The 23,194-nt window shown below is 40.9% G+C and overlaps 1 protein-coding gene across 1 annotated transcript in view; it reads left to right on the forward strand.

Annotated features, from left to right (window-relative positions):
- SKAP2 (src kinase associated phosphoprotein 2) overlaps positions 1 to 23,194 on the forward strand; it is a 155,250-nt gene that overhangs the window by 105,610 nt on the left and 26,446 nt on the right. Inside the window, 3 exon segments of the mRNA XM_065398995.1 lie at positions 3,036 to 3,160; positions 4,074 to 4,137; positions 4,688 to 4,798. Coding sequence (XP_065255067.1) covers positions 3,036 to 3,160; positions 4,074 to 4,137; positions 4,688 to 4,798 — 300 coding nt within the window.

Raw genomic sequence — 23,194 nt, forward strand, 5'->3', positions numbered from 1 at the left:
GAAATCCTCCTAGTTCTTGTGGAATTTAGTTGAAAAATGCAGAATTACTCCCAGGAGGCAGAAGAATCCATGCATGCCTAAAATATGCCGACACTAAAAAAAAAAGTAGGAAACTAACTTCCAAATTCAAGTAAAAATCTTTAAGTCTGAGCTATTTTAGTTAAAATGAAAACAGTCGTTTAACTTTTCACCACAGTAGAGCTCAAGGTATCCAGAAATATATTTCTGTTTTAAACTGATAACTGCATGAACACCTCTGTAAAAATACAAAAAAGGAATTTGCTCAGTGAGGGCTTGATCCTGCAAAGACTCATGCGCATACTTAATTTATACACTGTGGGAGTGACCCAAAGCCCATTGAAGTCAATGAGCATCTGTCCATTGACTTCACTGGGCTTTGAATGGGGGCCTGGGAGCAGTCATATTGAGTGGGACTGCTCACAGTGCATAGAGTCAAGTGTGTGCGAAAGTCTTTACAGGATCAGGGCCTTAGTTGGGAGTCCTTTATTGCACATGTGACCAGGGAGGGAAAACTGCAATACTGTAGGTAGCCTATTTTGTAAAGTTGATTGGAAGAATTTAATAGTAAGGGCATATATTTTCTTGCTGGTGCACACAAGTAATTATCATTAGCACTGGAGTTGTGTGTTTTGAGAGATAAGCCAATGATAATATAAACAATAAAACAATCCAAGACAATATGAACAGCATATGCTGTGCTCGCATATATTGCAGTCTGTATTGCATTCTTTGTAGTCTAATTGTATTGTTTTTTTGAAGAAACTTGTACAGTATAGAGATCATTCTAGAGTAACTCTGAAAAACTGTATTACCATATAAAGTGGTCATCAGTACGAGAGAGAATTTCTCACAAATATTCCAAGATACTAAATTTGAATAACTTGCCTCATTTTTATCTTGACAAAATGGTTTTACCTTTTGAACCTGGTATTTGTTTATTCCATCTTCGTGCTACTGTCTTTCTGGGTTTTGATAAACTTCCAGCACGGAGAGTGAGAAATTAATGTAGTCTACTTCATCTGCTCCCTGAGGTCATAAGTGAATGAACAATAAAATTTCTAGACTGAAATGAATTTCATTGAAAAGGGACTTGGTTAGCCTGTTGCAAGTTATTATTTCTAGTGTCTGCCTCAGTATGATAATATATAATTCCATGAATTTTGCGCATGTGGTGAGGATGGAGGAGTGAACAGACATAAAATATTAATACTATATAACAGTAGTTAATGTAGACATAGTAAAAGTTATTGGAGGAAGTGAATAGGAAAAGGAGGCAGAGAACTCAATTTTATGCTCTTAATTCATTTGTGCAAATTTGTTATTCAATGTTTACTTGGCCTGGGGGAAAACTCACTCTATTGTAGTGGGGCAGCACAAATAGATTTGGGACTGTGTGCATGTGGGGCTGCCAGCAGAGTAGTTGTATGGTGACTGACTATGCACCCCTGGCATCACCACCACGCTGACTCTGCATAAATGGGTATATGGGCAGGTCAAGAAAGGAACCACAGGATTTGTATTTATGTGACAAGGCAGTGCTGCATTCCTCTGCTTTGTCCCCAGGAGGGCAAGGGGGATAGGCCTTCACCATCATGCAACTCCCTTTGCACCTTAGCCCCCAAAGTCCAGTGCATGGTACCATTTCCTCCAAGTAAAATCCAGTTGCTTGGGCTTTGTGCAGGTGAAATGAATTTCATTGTCAAAGAAGTGGAGAATAGATGAACTTTTCTACAAGTTTTCTAGGTATGCAACAACTCTGTGGAAGGCCATAGTCTCTTAAGCCTTTCCTACCCTTATCAGGAAACGTATCCCTTGCTGACAACAGGTGTCATACTGATGTTTCTGAAGAGGTGCTGAAAATTATTTGTCCTTGGCCACACTTGCAGCTAAGCTATGTTCAGCACTGGTTTAAGTGAACCCATTGCTAATACTCATCAGCAAAGAATATTTTTCTAGTGTAATAAAGGCCTTAGTGCTACTTTCGTTATTTAGCTCTCATGTACACAATAACATACTAGGAGTGGGCGAAGTATCACTGATGAAGATTTACAGTGCAGACTTCAGCCATCTTTACCTTGAGTATAGCAATATGGCATATGGAGATTATGGATCTCAACATTGTTGTTGTTACTTATTCATGTTTTGTTTGTACTGGACACTTTCCACATATAAAGGCTCTACCTTGAAGAGTGTAGTCTCTAAAAGAAACAGAGGTATCTTGATCCAAACATTTTGTGTGTTTAAACCCTGGCTTTTTTTAAGACATGTCTCACTTTCAGAATAGCTGTTTGTAAGTCAGCCCCTTATGAACAAGAACCTTGAGAATACATAAAACTGTGATCTGGAATTGTCTGTGATATAAACACATGGCCCAAAGTGTTGAACTGTGATCAAATTCTATCCTCTTCTTGGCTAGTAATTCAACAGTTGTAGTGTTAGGTGGAGAATTCTCTTGGAACACACTGCAGGTATTAAATGAGCTTCTAAATTGATTCAAGAGTTTGCACAAAGAAGGTGCATCTGGAAGAGGATTCGGTAGAAAGAGAGGCTTTTACAGTTGCTTAAAAGTGAATTTGAAGTTTACTGTTTTGAGGGATGAGGGTGGTAAGTTTAGCAAGGGACTCAGCAAGTTATAAGCTAGAAAGGTTTTCCCATTGAAACTGAAAGAAAGACTGATTTATGGTAAACTTGTCTTGCGAGTTCCATGTTCCAGTTCTTGGCTTTCCCTAGACATGTCATAGCATGCACTTCTTACTAAACAGGACCACCGTCTGCAAACATCTCCCTGTGGGATTCCTTAGGCATCCTACATAAAAAATGTACTTTAGTTTATACCTTCTTTTAAAATAAAGCTTTATCTCCAAAAGCATCACCTAATTATTTTGCTAAAAACCTCCCTGTTCATTGTAATATTCATGAAACACAAAACAAAATCTGAATAACCTGATAACCTGCTGGACCGCTTACATTCGCTGATGTAAATGAAGTTCTAACTTTGTTTTTATCTTCAACAGACAAACAACAGAAAGGTGAATTTGCTATAGATGGATACACCGTCAGAATGAATAATACCCTTCGGAAGGATGGAAAGAAAGATTGCTGTTTTGAAATCTCAGCTCCTGATAAACGCATTTATCAGGTTGGACTTCTTATGTCGTCTTGAAATTAAATTGATAAAACCGTTATGATTCCAGTTACGGAGACATTAACATTTCAGTAAAACAACTCTCCCTGACACGTTAGTGAAAAAAACGAACACTGGCTTGCTTACACTGTACATTCATATAATAGGAAATACATTTTAAAAAAATTCAGATTACGTTCAAATACTATCTTTTTTTGAACAAGAACAAGCAAATCTATTACTTTTATCTATTGGTCATTTAAGTGTTAGCATTATATCTATAATATCTATATATAATTGGTCTATGATTTTTTGGATGAATTATATAGTAAAAAAATGGAGTTATCAAAGAAGAAATATCTGAGTTAAATACATATTGTATTGCTTAGGGCTTTGGAAGGAACATCAAGGTAGAAGCACATATCAGCTATGCAATTCAAAGATCTATCAGCTAGGCATCAATATGGAATGTAAGTTTAATAAGTTTTAAATATCTGAGATTGCAGTTGAAAGCCAGTTAATTAAGTTGTCAGGTAGTGTGTTGGAATCTGACAAGAACATTTTTAAGAAAACTGTATCCAGCAGTCTAAAGAAATTCATGGGTGTCTTCTAATTGTCAAGGGCAAATTTTGTTCATCAGTTCTGGCTTTGACATTGATGAAGAGAAGCAGCTTTTTTCTGCACAGCTGCCAGCTGCTGATCAGAGTTTCAAATCCATCATCCTCTGCTTCAATTACGTAAATTTGTCAAAATTAACTGTACATTATAAGAAGCATCCTTGCAAGAAAAGTACCAGAAGACATGAAGAGAATTACTAATGGTTCCTTGAAGAAGTGACAAGAATGCTACATTTCCTTCCATTACAAATGTGGTGGTGTTTGTATTTATATTACCATTATAACTATTATTAATATTATGCTTATTGTAGTTTACAGCAGCTACTCCCAAAGAAGCAGAGGAATGGCTACAAGAAATCAAATTTGTATTGCAAGGTAAGTCAATCAGTGAAACAATATTCTTTGTTTTTAATAATGTTTATTAATAATAGCTTTATCTACTAACTGAAGTTCTATATGTGCATAATACAGTATAACCATTTTTAATCCAGGCTTCAGACAGCATGTGCTGATTCTCAGCTATATTGTGCTTCTTGCATTACTTTTTTTCTTTTCCAGGACTCTGTTTTTCCCAATATTTTATATATCTTAAAACTCTTTGTAGATAGATCTATCCCTATACCTCTTGGAGAATCTGATGACCATAAAGCACTTTAAATGGTATGTAGAAGAAGAGCACAATTTAACTTAAACAACTTTCATCTTCTTGGTATCTTAAAGATCTTTTCTGAGACCTGAAAACCAAAGTAGTTAATGTATTTTTCTTCTACAAGGACCCATATAAGTAATTCCATTGTTAGTAGCATTTGTTCTTAAGATTCAGTAAAATTCCCCTTAAAATAGTGTGCTGTATGCTGCACAAACATTCACTTTGGGTCTTCTTCTATTCTCATAAATGCTAATTTTCTAAACTGCTATTAAACAGACTTGGGATCTAATGTCATTCCTGAGGAGGAAGAATATGATGACGTTGGACAAGTTTCTCCTCCAGTCAGCACTGCACCAATAGACGATGACATTTATGAAGAACTTCCAGGTATTTCTGAGGTTTTATGTGACTAGAGAAATGTGATGTGTTTTGAGAGAAGCTCCGTTTCTGGTCTGGTAACTGTGAGGGAGTGACAGTGAGTGGCTAAAGTACTCAGATTAATATAGAAGCCCTTGTGTTTTGAATTGTACTGTTCTACTATAGTAATGAAAAGAATATACTCCCTTTACCAAGTCTGAGCGAGGACACTTCCGTCTTGGTGAATCAGGACATCAAAATCAGACAAATAGTAAAAATAGTCTTGTGGGAATTTTGGCTCATTAGCATTGTCTCGGCTACATAATTTTTTAATTAAAAAATTGACTTGCCTTACAGCTTTTTCTGCCAACTTGCCCATCATTTTTTCTTCCTTCATTTTACCATTTGTATTAACTAGAGGTTCTCTATGCACTCCATATGCCATCCACTTCTGTCTAATATATGATCTCAATATCCCTTGCAACAGTGCAGTGTGTTGGGTTGGAGTGGTGTGGTGATGATCTGTAAATAAAGGCACTGGGAAACTTGACTTTGTTTTTTCATATCATCCAGCATGAATCTGATAATACAGTGATTTCTTACTCTGGTTTTTCAGACATGGTCAAACGTTTACTCCTCTTGATAATCAAACGTAAATCTCAAAATTTTCTCTTGGCAATAGACCTTGGAGTTTATTACAGACAGTAAAATAGCAGGAAGACGTCTTTTATTCTTGTCTGAAAATGAGATATTCAATTGCTATGTGTAAAAATGACATTTTAAAATAAAAAATGCCAATATCAAACTCAGTCATTTGATATGCAATAATACAAGATAGAATTCTGTTTCTTTTGCTGTTCAGAGAAAGCACTACTATCAACCAGTATCTTAGAGGAAAAAATAAATTACATGTGACATAGACCTAACTTTCTATATTTGTTGCATGTTGAATATTTTATCCATTAGAAAAAATACAGTTGGGTGGCACTCTTTGGAAATTGTGCTCTTCTTATGAACTTAAGAGTTAACTGCATTTCAATGAACTATCAGAGCCGATAATTATGGAAGCTGATAAGAATGTTTATTGTACACTTGTGGAAGTGTAGAAGGACTTCTCTGTGTTTAGAAAGGCTCAAGAGATGATCTGCTGGGGTAGCTGAAAGGGCATAATTTTCCATATATGTGACCAGGAACTAAATTGCAGAGTTCATCACATGGATAGATCCTCTGTTTATTTGGAGTGTATCTGTGTGCACTGAATGCCCTGAAAAATGAAGAATTGACCTTCAATGGGTTTCAAGTCCAAAGTCACAAGGTCAAAAACATCAGTCTATTTGGGCCCGGGCCTGCCATGTGTTGGATGCCACTTGCACTGTGCTTTGAGTATTCAGCACCTGGCAGGTTATGGTCCTGTACATTTGCTTATACCTTTTATAAATTTATTTTCCCCCTAAATATGTAACTACTAAAGTAAACCTCACTATAGGATAACTTCATTTCACATCTTCATGGGGCCCTTTCAAGCAATAAGCAGAGCTGCAGTAGAAATGGTCATAGCTTGAATGAATTAAACTGGAAAGTATGTTGAGAGCCAGGAGTTATAAAATTTACGTGCACATTAATAAAAAATTTGTATTCAAAATATTGCTAACCTGCATCCTGATGGCCCTGGGAGTATTCAAAAATATTTTAACTTTCATATCATTTTTACATAGGTTTTTCCAACAATTTTTGTCTCCTACATTGTAGTAGACAAGACTAGAAAGCAGTAAAACTGAAAGGATGGGTTGGTCTTTTTGTTAGTGGCCTGGAATTTAGGATATGTGTGTTCAGTTTCCAACTCAACCATATACTTCCTCTCTGATCCTGGGCACTTTGTAAGCTCTTTAGGGACTGTCTCTACTATGTGCTTGAACAGTGCCCAGCACAATGGGACCATGATTTCTGTTGTGGCTTCTAGGTATTACCCAACTACAAGAAATAAATGACAAAATCTGTCTGCACTAATTATGGAATAAGTTTAATGACTTAAGTGTGTTTCCCTCATAAATATTCTGTAGCATCAAAGTTATACTGTGCTGTGTGAGGCTTTTTCACATCAGGTCTTGTGACCCTGTCTCAGCTAGATTGGGAATCATGAACAGGTAACCAGCTATCTATTTTTAATCCCTCATGTCACAGTCTTGTCAATTATATTGTATTTGGCCATCAAAAGTTGAAAGGTCGCATGTTCAATAGTCACTTTTACATTTGTTTATTGAATTTAATCTTATGAATTGAACAGTACATTTTTCTGAATACCATGAGTACAGGAGCTATTCAACCACCTGAATATTGCCTATTTGGTTGTTGTATAGTTACTAAAACCAGAGCTAGGAGAACATAATTTATAGACTCATAGACTTTAAGGTCAGAAGGGACCATTATGATCTTCTAATCTGACCTCCTGCACAATGCAGGCCACAGAATCTCACCCACCCACTCCTGTAACAAACCCCTGACCTATGTCTGAGCTATTGAAGTCCTCAACTTGTGGTTTAAAGACTTCAAGGTGCAGAGAATCCTCCAGCAAGTTTCCCATACCCCATGCCGCAGAAGTAGGCGAAAACCCCCCGGGCCTCTGCCAATCTGACCTGCAGGAAAATTCCTTCCCGACCCCAAATATGGTGATCAGCTAAACCCTGAGCATGTGGGCAAGCCTCATTAGCCAGACACCCAGGAAAGAATTCTCTGTAGTAACTCAGATCCCACCCTATCTAGTGTCCCATCACAGGCCATTGGACATATTTACCACTAATAGTCAAAGATCAATTAATTGCCAAAATTAGGCTATCCCATCATACCATCCCATCCATAAATTTATCAAGCTTAGTCTTGAAGCCAGATATGTCTTTTGCCTCCACTGCTCCCCTTGGAAGGCTATTCCAGAACTTCACTCCTCTGATGGTTAGAAACCTTCGTCTAATTTTCTGATGGCCAGTTTATATCCATTTGTTCTTGTGTCCACATTGGTACTGAGCTTAAATAATTCCTCTCCCTCCCTGGTATTTTATTCCTCTGATATATTTATAGAGAACAATCATATCTCCCCTCAGCCTTCTTTTGGTTAGGCTAAACAAGCCAAGCTCTTTGAGTCTCCTTTCATAAGACAGGTTTTCCATTCCTCAGATCATCCTAGTAGCCCTTCTCTGTGCCTGTTCCAGTTTGAATTAATCCTTCTTAAAGATGGGAGACCAGAACTGCACACAATATTCCAGATGAGGTCTCACCAGTGCCTTGTATAACGGTACTAACACCTCCTTATCTCTACTGGAAATACCTCGCCTGATGCATCCCAAGACCGCATTAGCTTTTTTCACAGCCATATCACATTGGGGGCTCATAGTCATCCTGTGATCAACCAATACTCCGAGGTCCTTCTCCTCCTCTATTACTTCCAAGTGATGCGTCCCCAGTTTATAACAAAAATTCTTGTTATTAATCCCTAAATGCATGACCTTGCACTTTTCACTATTAAATTTCATCCTATTACTATTACTCCAGTTTACTAGGTCATCCAGATCTTCCTGTAGGATATCCCGGTCCCGCTCTGTATTGGCAATACCTCCCAGCTTCGTGTCATCCGCAAACTTTATTAGCACATTCCCACTTTTTGTGCCAAGGTCAGTAATAAAAAGATTAAATAAGATTGGTCCCAAAACGGATCCCTGAGGAACTCCACTAGTAACCTCCTTCCAGCCTGACAGTTCACCTTTCAGTATGAACCATTGTAGTCTCCCCTTTAACCAGTTCCTTATCCACCTTTCAATTTTCATATTGATCCCCATCTTTTCCAATTTAGCTAATAATTCCCCTTGTGGAACTGTATCAAATGCCTTACTGAAATCGAGGTCAATTAGATCCACTGCGTTTCCTTTATCTAAAAAAATCTGTTACCTTCTCAAAGGAGGAGATCAGGTTGGTTTGGCATGATCTACCTTTTATAAAACCATGTTGTATTTTGTCCCAATTACCATTGACCTCAATGTCCTTAACTACTTTCTCCTTCAAAATTTTTTCCAAGACCTCGCATACCACAGATGTCAAACTAACAGGCCTATAGTTACCCGGATCACTTTTTTCCCCTTTCTTAAAAATAGGAACTATGTTAGCAATTCTCCAGTCATACAATACAATCCCTGAGTGTACAGATTCATTACAAATTCTTGCTAATGGGCTTGCAATTTCATGTGCCAGTTCCTTTAATATTCTAGGATGAAGATTATCTGGGCCCCCCGATTTAGTCCCATTAAGCTGTTCGAGTTTGGCTTCTACCTCGGATGTGGTAATATCTACCTCCATATCCTCATTCCCATTTGTCATCCTACCATTGAGGCAAAGTATTTGTTTGGAACTTGCTTGGATGCTCAGGTTAAAACACCATGACCACTGCCACCACCACCATCTGTCCTAATCATGGAGGGCAGAGAAGGAGTCCTTAACTTTTCATCTGACCTAAACAATAGAAAATAATGCTTTCTACACTTCCAAAAGATGGTCTAAGCAGGAGGGTGTAGAAGAAATTATCCCAGACCCCCTGGCCAAACCAAGATGTGGGGAGAGAAAAGAACATCATCTTCTTTTAGGAGCGCCTCACAACAACATCCTCCTCCACTGAGCATGTCCTGGATTCTGCCTTTCCACCTACCCCCCAGGGCCTTGCAAGTGTTGATATTTCACTAGGACACACAGCTTATTGTGCCTTATTGCTTAATCAAGGAATGGCAATTCATATACCAAAGTTACTAATGAATTCTGGCATTTCTGTGGCACTCAGAGGTTTTTGAAATGATGATTTAAACAGTTGGCGTGCAATTTTGACCAAAGCACATTGAGCCCTTTCATAATACAGTTCTTTTTTTTTTTTTTTTTTCAGTAGTGGACTTGAGTGAAGGCTGTATTTAAAGCTGTCTCCTTGTCTGAAGAGGATATTATGGGAATATTAGTATAGTTTTGAAACTTGGGAATTCAGCACTTGAGAAAACTGCTGAATAGTTGAGCTGAATAGTTCAAACCAGTAACTAGAATGGTAACAGTCTATTAGTCCATTGAAGACTTGGTTTTCAGTGGAATTCAATTTCTGCTAATGTCTGCTGGCAGGTGGTGTGGGCTGGTTGGGAGGGATACAAAAGAGGAAAACTAATCTCTTGATCTATTAACCCATTTTCTTCTTACTTTAATAGCATATACAAATTCATATTTACCACAGAGGCATCATTTTTCTGGTTCACTTTAATAAGAGCATGTTTAATAGATACTGTGATTATTCAGGTAGTGTCAAGATCATTGTCGCTGTCAAAGACATGCTAATTTACAAATCCTCCCTGCAGGATTCTGCAGGAAAAGACAACTTTTGCTGCTTTCAGCAAGCTAAGGTAGGCTAGTTTGCCTAGAGAGAACAATTAAAGGAAAACTCAGTTTAAAAAAACAAAAACAAAAGTTGACACTGAAATTCTTTGCTGAAGTTAAGTAATTAATAGCCTGATAAATTAATCAATTCTCTATATTTTTGACATGACAAATATGTATTGTAGCCTACAACTGACAGTGCAAACCTGAAAAAAATAACTTTAAGAATGAAGTTAAAAAAAAAATAGTGAACAGAGTTTGCGCATAGAAGTTTCTGGTTATCAGGGAATAACATACAGATTATCGAGGGTGCAAAGTTTGGTTTAAAATCAGGTGGCATGGGGAATACATAATCTGCAATATCCCTGATTGGGGGTAAAAGGTTGATGGGTCAAAGTACAGACATTGAGATATGAGGGTATGAAGTTCATAAAGTGGTTGTGTTCGGGTGTGGAGTATAATGAGTGGATATGATGATGAGGCTGGATTGACCCTCATTTGGTGAGATTTAATGTTTAGGGAGTTTATGGTTCCAGTTCATATGATCCAACGGAGAAGGTCACTTGGTCCCTTTCTCGTAGTGGGAGAACGATGTCACTCTGGCTCACGCCTCCTGGTACTGTCAGTGGCCAGTGATGTGCTCGATGTAGATGTCCCTGAACCATCGGATGGCGTCTGAGACCATGAGGCGCCGCATGAGACGTGCGTAGCGTCGACCGATCCCGCAGGTCCGCAGCACACGCTCGTTGCAGGGGTCCCAGGCGCCCAGGGCTCCGACAATCAGGGCGTCCATCTGCACCTCATAGCCCTTCGCTCTCAGGGTGTCAGCCAGGGGGGCATACTTTTCCATCTTACGAGCTCGGGCTTCGCAAAATGCCGGAGTCCTGTTCTCAAAGGAGACGGTGACATCGACGAAGATGATCTTTTTCTGGGCCTCGTCGGTGACGACCACGTGACGACTGGGGATGGTGCAGTTCACGGAGATCTCCCCCAGGCGTGGCGCGATGGCTTTCACCAGGCGGTTCTGGATGGCATTGTGGCGCAGCTGCCAGGCTCTGGAGTGGGGTTTGCAGCTGCACAGGACGTGGGGCAGGGTCTCGTTGGGGAAGCCGCACTTCCTGCAATGCTTGTCTCGGTTCCCGTGGCGGACAGCTCCGTTGAGCGGGACGCAATTGAGCCGGGCATGGTGGATGAACCACCAGTCGGCGAAACGGGTGAAGCTGCCCCCGGCGAGGAAGTGGTTGCTGGCGTCCCACTTGCTGGTCAACTCAAAGGCTTTACCCTGGTCCGGTTTACGCTTCCGGGTTTCCACGTACAGCGAGCGGATGGCGGCCTTCAGAGTCCTCTCCAGCAAGCCCCTGGCCGTCGGGGTGACGATGGTGTTGTCGTTGGACCTGATCTGCGGCACCTGGACTCCCAGCTCCTGGCGCTCCTCGCACCACGCCCAGCGGCAGCCGATGCACTTCCCCAGGCGACACGTGGCGTTGCGAGTGCGGGACCACAGTGAAGCGATGTTGCGCCTGTCCCGTCCAAATTCCCCATCCAGGGAGCCGCTCAGGAAGGTGGCGATGTCTTGGTTCGAGGGGGCTCTGCCAATCTGCTTCTCTGTCGCATCACGCAGGGCGTTCGCCGCAATGTTCCTCACCGTGGCGTCGGGACATGTCAGCAGGCGGAAGGCGTGGGTGATCACCGCGACGTCGCACAGGTCACCCATGCGGGGGACGTTGGCGCCGCCGTGCCTGTGGGCCATGTAGACCAGCTCGTTGCTGGCTCTCTGGGGAAGGAACAGCCACTTCTTCACCAGCTTCCGGATGATCTTGTCTGCCTTGTTGAGGGGCACATTTGCCATAGCGGATCCCCTTAGGGTGAACGAGATGCCTGGGATCAGGAAGGTGTTCAGGGCGTTTATCTTCTGCCACGGTGCCAGCAGGGAGGCATCAATCTTGGCGGCGTCCTGCAAGATCTCCTGGATGGTGTCCTCGGGTGTCTGCCGGACACGGAACCCTGTTGGCGTGCCCAGGTGCTGGTATGCCTGCCCCTCTGCCAGGGGGATGACGGGCTCACCCTGGATCTGGAACCCCGTTGTCTGCACCGAGTCCCTTTTGCTGCCATCAATGTGCAGAGTTGCGCACTTCTTCGCATTGAAGCGGAGCCCCATCCAGTCAGTAGCTCGGCTGGTGGCATCTAGCTGAAGTTAAGTAATAGCCTGATAAATTAATCAATTCTCTATATTTTTGACATGACAAATATGTATTGTAGCCTACAACTGACAGTGCAAACCTGAAAAAAATAACTTTAAGAATGAATATTACATAGAGCAAACCTATGCATCCTATCATACCAGGACATCCAAGATCTTTGGATCAATGGAATTCTAAATGATGGGAGAAGAGTTGGGTTATTTTAGGCAGGCCATATTTTCAGCTTCCCAACCTGGAGAGCAGTGAAGGAAATGTTTTCCAGTTCTAAAAGGGTTCTGCTAATCTAGCCCACCTTCTGGCATACGATCAAACTTTGATTAAACTGGAATTTTGTTATTAGGCTTTTTAAAAACGCTTTGTGTTTTTTTTTTCCATGCTGCCTCCATGCATGGGACAACTCCAGATGAAGAAGAACTGCCCAAAGTTTCCCCAACATAAGGAGAATCCCTAGATGGCATAAAGCTGGTATAGCTGGCTCTACACCACTCATTCCAAACTTCCCACACCAAGCACAGGGGCTCTTTGTGAGCAGGCTGGAAGTCAGGGAGTGGGGGCAGAGCCGGAGTCTACTGTTTCAGTAGTCCTGAGCCAACAGCGCAGCCCCACAGAGAACTATTCTAGCATGTATAACTAAGAGCATGTCTTAGGCTGCTCTACGTTACTTTTGGGGTTGATTCGGTGCATGGCTGGGCCATGGATCAAGGGAATGGAAAGTTTGCCTTTCCACCTCACCTTCAATCTGAGACCTGTGCCAAGCTGTACTGGCCACAGCTTGGGTTCTGGCCAATAGTTCTGTTTTGTAGTGTAGGTGAGACTTTAACCATGTTTTGTAACCGAGGTAAAGCTTTGAGCAGGATAAGAAGGGTCTATAAGTTTTGTACAGCTCTGAGCATATTCCAGGCACTTAAAATACTTACTATTTGGTTGGGTTTTGCTCCTGCCTTGGATTGATTTAGGCAAATTGTTTATATGTAATTATGTCTTTAGTTATATTTTTGTTGACGTGCTTAGGTGCTTCATCTAACAAACACCTTAACAATGAAACTGTTGTTATTGCACCAGTGTTTGATACTTTGTAAGAGTGTAAGCAATGTTGAACCTGTCCATTCCTTTTAGTCATTACTTGAAGCATCTGTGTGTTAATAAAAAGGTGATACTCTCACTTATCCTGCCTAGGAAAGTAGCAAAGCTTGATACCTTCCTGATGCTATCTTTTTTGGATATAGAGCTGTTTTGGTCTCAGAAGTAAATGAGCTTTACTGATGCATTCCACGATCTGTCAGTACAGAGGAATCAAAAACTAAAACATGACCTGTGTTTTACCTACATTTGAGGAGAAGCATGTCGATGACTGTGTGTAAGGTAGATCTGTTGCTTCATGAACCAGGATGCCTCCCTTACAGTCGTTTTGTATTTCCTTTCTCTAAGCACTAATGCTTGAGGATTTCACAACAATAACAGTTAATGAAACCTTCTCATAAATCCTTCCCTCGGTTTTAAGTTTTCAAGGTAATGCACTAGGGATTACCTGTGTGTTCCCTGTTGATTTTGATGGGAGTTGTGGCTAAAATCCTGCACACTGCTTTGAAAACATAGAGGTTAGTGTCACAAAGTCCCAATCATGGACTGCAACAGGGCAATCAACTCCTAAGATTAGGAAGACAAAGTGATCTTGTCTTCGTACTGTTACAAGTGGATATGGGATTCTTCTTCACTTCTCGTGCTCACGTATTGTTTGCAGTGCTGATGCACTGTTAAACTGTTATTCTTTCCACCAGTGGCTGCATTTCAGCAATGGATGAAGTGGTTTCTGAATGTAAATAGTAAATCACTTTGTAAAATGTCTGGAATATTTGGAGGTGAAAAGAGCAAATGTAAGATTATTATCATTCTGGAGATTAAAAATGAAGGTGAGTTTTAGAAAAAGAGCTTCTAGGAAGTATTCTGAACAATTTCAGTTGATATATATGGCAGGTGTGCACAATGAAGTCTTTCTTGGGAAAACAGTGAGGACAGTTCACCACGTAAAAGCAGTCCTTTTAAAATGGATCTCAGTGACGAAATTAAGATGCTTATTACTTGTTTTGTAGCTATTACATTATTTTTGTGCATGGGAAATTTGCACCCTTTCTTGTCTAAAGATTATATTAAATTTACCAAATTTTTCAAAATATTTTATTATGGTCACAAACAGTAAAATTAATATTATATTTATATGAGTAATAAGAAAAAGAGAAAAGTTGGTCATATGGCTCAGAAGCATACAAAATATACAGAAGCAGTGAAAAGCAATTATAAATGGCATATTAACAGAAAATAGAGAAGATTTTTTGTTTGAAATGTATGAAAGTTCAGGAATCCATAATTTTCTAGAAACTACATAAATCTGGTGTCCAACGTGTCTGTGGTGTATATCAGAGGGCATGGCACAATGGATTTATCATCACGTGAATGAGCTTGAATCCAAAACATTGTCATGGTTTGGAGCTGAGAGAATCTCTTTGAATTTGTTGGTGACCCTTTGTATTTTGGGGCAGTACTTTCCTGAGCTTTTTTTTATTTTACCCTCCCAGATGTGCTTCCTGAGGATATTTCCCAGCAATTGTTGAATGCTTGTGGGTATACAAGAGTCCTATATTAAGATGATTTTCGATTTAAAGCCCATGAATTCAGGAAGAAGTTAAGAGCCTTATGTCTGGGTCTTATCCTTTCTTCTTGGCAATCCCTTGGGCTAGATTTTTATCTATGTAAACTGTCATCTGAGGATGACTCCTTTTCTTTATCTTGGTGATAAGCAGTAGGCATTCATGGATCTTCTCTCTCCCTTCTTCTCATCTGGTTGAGAGGAGGGGGCGGACGCAGCAGCCAAAATCCTCGTGGGTCTTTTGGAGAGTGCACAGATTCTCTCCTGCTTCTTGCTAGGCGATGTGCTTCTCAGCAGTAGACACTATGATCTATTGCAGGGGTCTCAAACTCAAATGACCACGAGGGCCACATGAGGACTAGTACACTGGCCGAGGGCCGCATTACTGACACCTCCCCCTGCCTCCCTTGGCCCCGCCCCCACTCCACCCCTTCCATGAGGCCCTGCCCCCATTCCAACCCCTTCCCTGAAATCCCCACCCCAACTCTGCCCCCTTCCTGCCCCCAGGGAGGGCAGGAGGGGTGTGGGGTGTGGTGGGGGCTCAGGGCAGGGAGTTGGGGTGTGGGGTGCAGGAGGGGTGTGGGGTACAGCTGGGGGTTGGGCTGCAGGAGGGGTGCGGGGTACAGCAGGGGGTTGAGCTGCAGGAGGGGCTCGGGGGCGGGCTCCGGCCCCACACGCACCGGGGGCAGGGCAGGCCGCCTGTCTGCCTGTCCCCGCACCGCTCCGGGAAGTGGCCGGAACCTGGGGGAGGAGGGGCACAGGGGTCTGTGTGTTGCTGTTGCTTCAGGCACCACCCCCAGCAGCTCCCATTGGCCGGGAACGGGGAACTGCGGCCAATGGGAGCTGCTGGGGGCGCTGCCTGAAGCAAGAGCAACACACAGAGCCCTGTGCCCCCCCTTCCCGACGTTCCGGGCGCTTCCCGGAGCGGCAGGGGGCAGGGCAGGCAGGGAGCCTGCCCTTCCCCCGGTGTGCGTCGGGCTGGAGCCGCTCTAGGTAAACACTGGGGGGGGGCGCGAGGAGCTCGCGGGCCGCAGAAAACAACCCCACGGGCCGCATGCGGCCCCCAGGCCACGTGTTTGAGACCCCTGATCTATTGTGTGCCCATGGGGTCCCCTTGCAGGGTTTTGTATTGAAAAACGCTCCCAATAAGCATTACTTTGATTCAGACTGCTCTTTTTGCCAGAGGTGTGCCCGAAAGCCCAAATGTCAGCAATAACTGGCATTTGGTATTGGTGACAATGTCATAAAACAATGTGACATTGAGTATATGAAAAGCCCGTACGTCATCTGGCCTTATGTTGTATGACTGTTCACAGGTTCTATGACTTACCCTCATCCCAAAACAGTGTGTTTTGTGCATGGTGATATGCTGCAGAAAACAATAAACCACATTGCATACACACAGTTTGTGATACCTACCACAGCCTGTGACTACCAAACTTTGTTTTTAACTTAATGTGGAACATCAAGATCATGGGCACATGTCCAGTCTAGTAACACTCTCTGCCCATCCCCCCTCTTGCTATGGCTCATTTGCATTCCAAAGCATAGCAATGGCTCTCATATTAGTCCTTGATGGAAACTCCATACAGCTAAATTGAATTGTCTGCTTTTTATTACTTTTTCAGTGCTTTTGTAAAGCGCTGTTCTTATCTTAAACTCTATATGAATTTTACCAATTCCAAACCTGCATTTTTTCCCAGTTTCAAATTTTGGGACTATTAAGTCATGGGGGTTGGTATCCTATAACAATCACTGAATCTAAAGTGGTTAGTTTCTAACTCTACAACAGTAAATGAACTACATGCCCTGTTGAGTAAGAGAGTTTTTATTCATTCCACTGACTCACATGCAAAACTCGCTTTGGCTTCAAAGTCCCATGCATAAACATAGTGATACATGGCCTGAATTTCTGAACAACTGTTATAACAAGTCATCTAAGTTCATGAAGGAAGGAGAATGTATAGCTGTGATCAGTTTGATGAAGGCTGAATTTTATGCCAGTATTTCTGAGGAGTAATAAAAATAAAAAACCCAATGTAGAGCAAAATCTACATTATCTGTTGGCATGTTCAAGCTTGTTTACTTAAATGTGAAGGTTTACGCTTGCATATCAAAAAGGAACCTACTTCAAATCCTGTAATTTGATGCTTAAGAAAATCTTTCTAAAACAAATTAACACACATCACATTCACACAAATTCACTTTTTATTGAAATAAGATATTTTATTTCCAGCACTGATCAGTCATTCTTTTTACTATTTCCTCTTCACCTACATTAAACCACTTTTGACACTATTGATTTGTAAAACCAATATGATGTGAACACTATGTGACAGAAGTTGTTTGTTATTAAGAGATAGAATCCCATCTCAGAGGAGCTTGTCATCCTGGAGAGACACAATCACACAAAGTAATTTTACTTGTATCATAGCTCTTTCACTGTTGACTACATTTTTGACAGCTGGTTTCATGTTAAATATTAACAACACTTTGTTTATGCATGAACATCTTCAGTGGGTTACGGACCTAAAGTTCCCTCTTATGAAAGCAAAGTAGTTTTCTTTGTGTCACTGTCCATATCTAATTAAGAAGCAATGCAATAATGCTAAAGCAAAGCATTGCAAACAAGTATCCCAGTAAGGGAGATATTTTACTAATTCTAAAAAATGAGAAATAGTTTTAGGTTGGTAGGTCATAGTCCGAGGTCTATTATACATATATTTATGATAGTAGAGATTCTGGGCCCATTCTGGTGCTTGTTTATCACTGCGATGAGCATGGTATACATATCTAGCTAAATCTGGGAGCCCATATTTTTTGAATTTCTGATTTAAGGAGTGCACGATCAGACTGTTAATGCCACTGGATACTGTTGTTGAGAAACAATACATTCCTATAGCTGCTTTGGGATATCCTTGTTCAGCCTTCCTGGCTTCCATAAGGTTGGTATTAAAGCGAGACAGCTGACCCAGCTGGGTGCTCAAGTAAGAACCAGCAGAGTGGCCCACAAAGTCCATCTTACCCACCCAGATACTGTAGATATAAATCCTTCCCCACAAGATTTCCCCAACCCTGATGACTCAGTAGCATAAATCTCCCTCTCAATTTCCCCCCCTCTCAATGAACTTCTAATTGCCATAGGGACTGTCACCACTACCAGCCTTCTTTCTCCCTTCCTCCTCTAAACTTAAGGAATTAAGCCAAGCAAAACATAATCAATAAGCAGGAGCCTTTCAACCAATTATATATATCTGTCTGAAATATAATTAAAATGTGTAGCTCATGTGTCCCTTTTAAACTCTCACATTTAAGGGGATAGGGAGTAAAAAGGCACAAAAACCCCCACAAAAAACAAAACAAAAAAACCCACAGTGAGGAACCTGATTATCACATGGCACCAAGGCTGAATATCTCATGACAAATTCAATAGATGACTGTTCTTCTGGATCTGCTCAGGATTTCATGGCTTCCAGGATAACTGTGAGACTATCCCAGGTGGTTTCTGAGTTAATTCACACACAGCTGATTGCACTCTGGTTGTGGTATATGGAAAAAGATTGGAGATGGGGGAAATGGGTTGCTCCTTTGTCATGGACCAACCCTTGCCACCTTTGATTTGAGGTCAGATCACAGCTTTTCCTCAGGGGAGAAAGGCCTTTTTTGGTAGTCCACTTTTGGAGGCTGATGGAACCTTAAGACTTCCAGATGGCTCTGAGTGAGAATAAAGTTCAGCCAACAGACCACTCTATCGGGGGGTTGACAGGATTAATAACAGTTTGTTTTCCTCCACTATTTATACAACGGTCCCATTTCTCTACCAGAGGCAATGGACACTAAAGGATTATCAGGCTATTTCCCGCTATGGTTGGTTAGATCTTTGGTTTTTCTTTTGTTGGGGAGCCTATAAACTGGTGTTTGTGTATTTGGAAATGTGAATTAAGATTCTCTGTTGCTGAATTTCATATGTTTTTAACATGTTGAAAAATTTAGAAAGATTCCTTCAGCTATAATAGGCACTAGATAAATACATTCTATAGAGTTAGTTGTAGTAAGATCCAGGAAATTTGTATGGGAGGTCAGGGAAAAACACAACACTGATTTGTGGGACATTAATTGAACTATTATACTGCACACACAAAAAATCAAGGTCTCTGCTCATTAATTTTCCGCTCATTCTGCATTTTGCCTGATTTTGTTTGACTGTGTATCATAATATTACGATGGGTTTATTTTGTCATTTAAGCCAGATAAAAGATTTTAGTAGAATTAGCTTCATGTAATTTGGTAACGTTGGCTTTAAACAACCAAAAAGGACATGTTGACTCCATTAAAATACACAAATGGCGCATGCTGCTGATTTCCCCCCCCACTGTGTTGTCAGTGGTCAATACAGAGAATGCAAAAGTGTCAGTTGCTTGGACATTTTTAAAGCAATTATAGCATCCAAGAGCCAGACTCGTCCTAGAGAAACATGCCAACAACTATATCATTTCCTTTCACTTAAGTGAACTTTGCTGAAATGACTTGCCTTGTTTTCTTCTAAATCCAGAAATGAAGTTGTTCAAACAAGGGAAGAACTATAAATTTGAATAAATTAACCCTACAAATTACTATAGAACTGATACTGTGGTTTAAACAAGCTGCTTTCATATATGTAAATATTATGTCAAGTCACATTTGTCACAATTAGGGTTATTTTGTTTTAAGGAATGGGTTTTAATCTAAGATCTTGCTGCTTATAAACTTTACATGATGTATGAAGACTTTCTTCTCTGTATTACTAATCTACAAATTTAAGCCACAGAAATGTAACCTATATATATCTATCAAATAACTCTAGTGACAAGTTGCACTGCATAGTTTATTTGCATATTTGATTACTATATCTATCTATTTAGAGAATTGTTTATATTTATTGCATAGTATTTAATATCATGTATTTTAACAACTTAGTATCAAGGTTTATAAAAGGTCATGTTGAACACTTAAACCATTTTAATATCTGAGACCAAACAGATATAAAATCTTGGCTTCCTGTGCTTTATAGAAATAGTTCTATATCTCAATGAGAGGAATAACCTAATAACTTCCATAGAAAGGGGAAGAATATACATATTTAAGCTGGGTTTTTCTGCCTAAAATTGGAACATTTTTCTAACTGTGTAAACATTGTGCTAAAAAAATCTTGTCTGGTATATCTGTAATTTTGCCCGCTGTCTAGACACTACATACCAAGTTTGAAGCTGAAAGATGATTTTAGAGCTGGGGCCAAAATCAGACTTTTATTGAAAAGTGAGGTAAAACCTTTACTTCGGAGAAGCTGCCATCCTATTTTAAAAGCTTGGTCATCTAATCAGAGGACAAAGTCATATGGGCAAAATTTTCAAAAGTGCCTCAGTGATTTAAGAGCCTAAATCACATTGGAACAGCAATGTGACTTAGGCCCCTAAGTCCCTTAGACACTTTTGAAAATTTTATCCTATATGAGGACCAGACTGTGCATTATATTATGAATTAGAATATTTTGTTCAGTTTTCTCAACAAATAATTCCAGGCAATCCAAAGGGTGAAACTTCTTTGCTCAAATCAATCCTTGAACAAAATGGGGCCTTAATAGAAAAGGAGAGGGAAGGGATGTTGGAAAACTAAGAGGGAAAACGAGTCTTCAGATCTCAAGCAAATATATGGTAGCATGTGTCTGGATTTCCTGAAAGCATTTAAAAATTATGCGTAACTGAGAAGACACAGCAAAGATCAAGTGAAACAGTGCACCACCTCAAAACAACAGTGAAAGTTTTTGTCAAAAAAAGAAGCAAAAGCAATTTTTAAAAATTTCTCTGAATTTCACATTTGAGAAAATAGGTGTCTCTACACCAGGGGTCGGCAACGTTTGGCACGCGGCTCGCCAGGGTAAGCACCCTGGCGGGCCGGGCCAGTTTTATTTACCTGCTGACGCGGCAGGTTCGGCCGATCGCGGCCCCCACTGGCCATGGTTCGCCGTCCTGGGCCAATGGGGGCGGCGGGAAGCGGCGCGGGCAAGCGATGTGCTGGCCGCAGCTTCTCACCGCCCCCATTGGCCCGGGACGGCGAACCACGGCCAGTGGGGGCCGCGATCGGCCGAACCTGCCACGTCAGCAGGTAAATAAACTGGCCCGGCCTGCCAGGGTGCTTGCCCTGGCGAGCCGCGTGCCAAACGTTGCCGACTCCTGCTCTACACCTTTCCCCCATTGTTCCCCTATTCCTTTGCCCAAAGAGAAAAATTTAAGCCCTGAGCCTTGTAAGCTTCATATTCCCCAGGCCCTCAAAAACACAAATACTTTTCATAAGAAGAGCTTTAAACCCTGCCCTTTTGATAGGGGGAGGATTCCCTAATAGTGAATGGTCATTTAGTAACAATCTGTTCATAAACATGTCCTTGTAGTACATCTCCCCACTCTCCCTCATGTGGAGGAAGACAGTGGCAAATTTGAAGGAAGTGAAAAACAGCATGTGCAAGTGCATGAAAATGCAATGGCTTTCACCTTTTACAAATTCATTAAAAAACGTGATTTTTTTCCCCACCCATTTCCTCCCCCTTTCCCAATATTATACTATGTGGTTACACTTCTGGTAACATAAGTATTGTTTTAAACAATGAGCATACTATCTCATCTAAGCAATAAAAAAATAGGTGTTTGATAATGTCTAATTGTAGACAGCTTCAGGCATCAGGTTTAACCATACTTAACAGTGTGTGTTACAGTGAGGACTGTGTTGTAGGTGATTTTAGTGGGATTCTTTTTCTTAATTTAACCCAATCTTTGAATAACACTGGTCTACAATTTTTGAGAAGTCGTCTGCTTCAGAGATAAAATGTGCTATTTATTATGTGTTTTGATGTGCTGAATTCAAATATGACAATTAAAACAACTGATTGGCTACCGTTTCTAAGATATTTAAGTTTTTACATTTTATGTCTATGTATATTGTGTAGATAGAGTTTTAATCATAAATTGTAAACCTAGGTCTTTTCATGTGTTTATGGTTGCTTTACATGATAATATTTCACCTGTCCTGTTTATGTAACACTTTAAAAATCAGCAAAAGGGTTATATAAATAAAATTTATTATGAAACAAAAGGCAAAAAACTATTCTGTACATAGTTTAGTCCTATTCAGTGTCTACTCGGCGCTTCTTGGCTTGTCTCTTGTATTCATTAAATGGAGCATCTCTTGTCACTGTCCAGCAATAGTCTGCAAGCATTGATGGGCTCCATTTGCCCTGATAGCGTTTCTCCATTGTTGCAATGTCCTGGTGAAATCGCTCGCTGTGCTCGTTGCTCTCTGCTCCGCAGTTCGGTGGAAAAAAATCTAGACGAGAGTGCAAAAAATGTATCTTTAGTGACATGTTGCAACCAAGGCTTTTGTATGCCTTGAGGAGGATTTCCACCAACAACCTGTAGTTGTCTGCCTTGTTGTTTCCGAGAAAATTTATTGCCACTAACTGGAAGGCTTTCCATGCCGTCTTTTCCTTGCCACGCAGTGCATGGTCAAATGCATCATCTCGAAGAAGTTCACGAATCTGAGGACCAACAAAGACACCTTCCTTTATCTTAGCTTCACTTAACCTTGGAAATTTTCCACGGAGGTACTTGAAAGCTGCTTGTGTTTTGTCAAAGGCCTTGACAAAGTTCTTCATCAGACCCAGCTTGATGTGTAAGGGTGGTAACAAAATCTTCCTTGATTCAACAAGTGGTGGATGCTGAACACTTTTCCTCCCAGGCTCCAATGACTGTTGGAGTGGCCAATCTTTCTTGATGTAGTGGGAATCTCTTGCACGACTATCCCATTCGCAGAGAAAACAGCAGTACTTTGTGTATCCAGTCTGCAGACCAAGCAAGAGAGCAACAACCTTCAAATCGCCACAAAGCTGCCACTGATGTTCGTCATAGTTTATGCACCTCAAAAGTTGTTTCATGTTGTCATAGGTTTCCTTCATATGGACTGCATGACCAACTGGAATTGATGGCAAAACGTTGCCATTATGCAGTAAAACAGCTTTAAGACTCGTCTTCGATGAATCAATGAACAGTCTCCACTCATCTGGATTGTGAACGATGTTGAGGGCTGCCATCACACCATCGATGTTGTTGCAGGCTACAAGATCACCTTCCATGAAGAAGAATGGGACAAGATCCTTTTGACGGTCAC

The sequence above is a fragment of the Emys orbicularis genome, chromosome 2 (assembly GCF_028017835.1).
Source record: "Emys orbicularis isolate rEmyOrb1 chromosome 2, rEmyOrb1.hap1, whole genome shotgun sequence".
Lineage (NCBI taxonomy): Eukaryota > Metazoa > Chordata > Testudines > Emydidae > Emys > Emys orbicularis.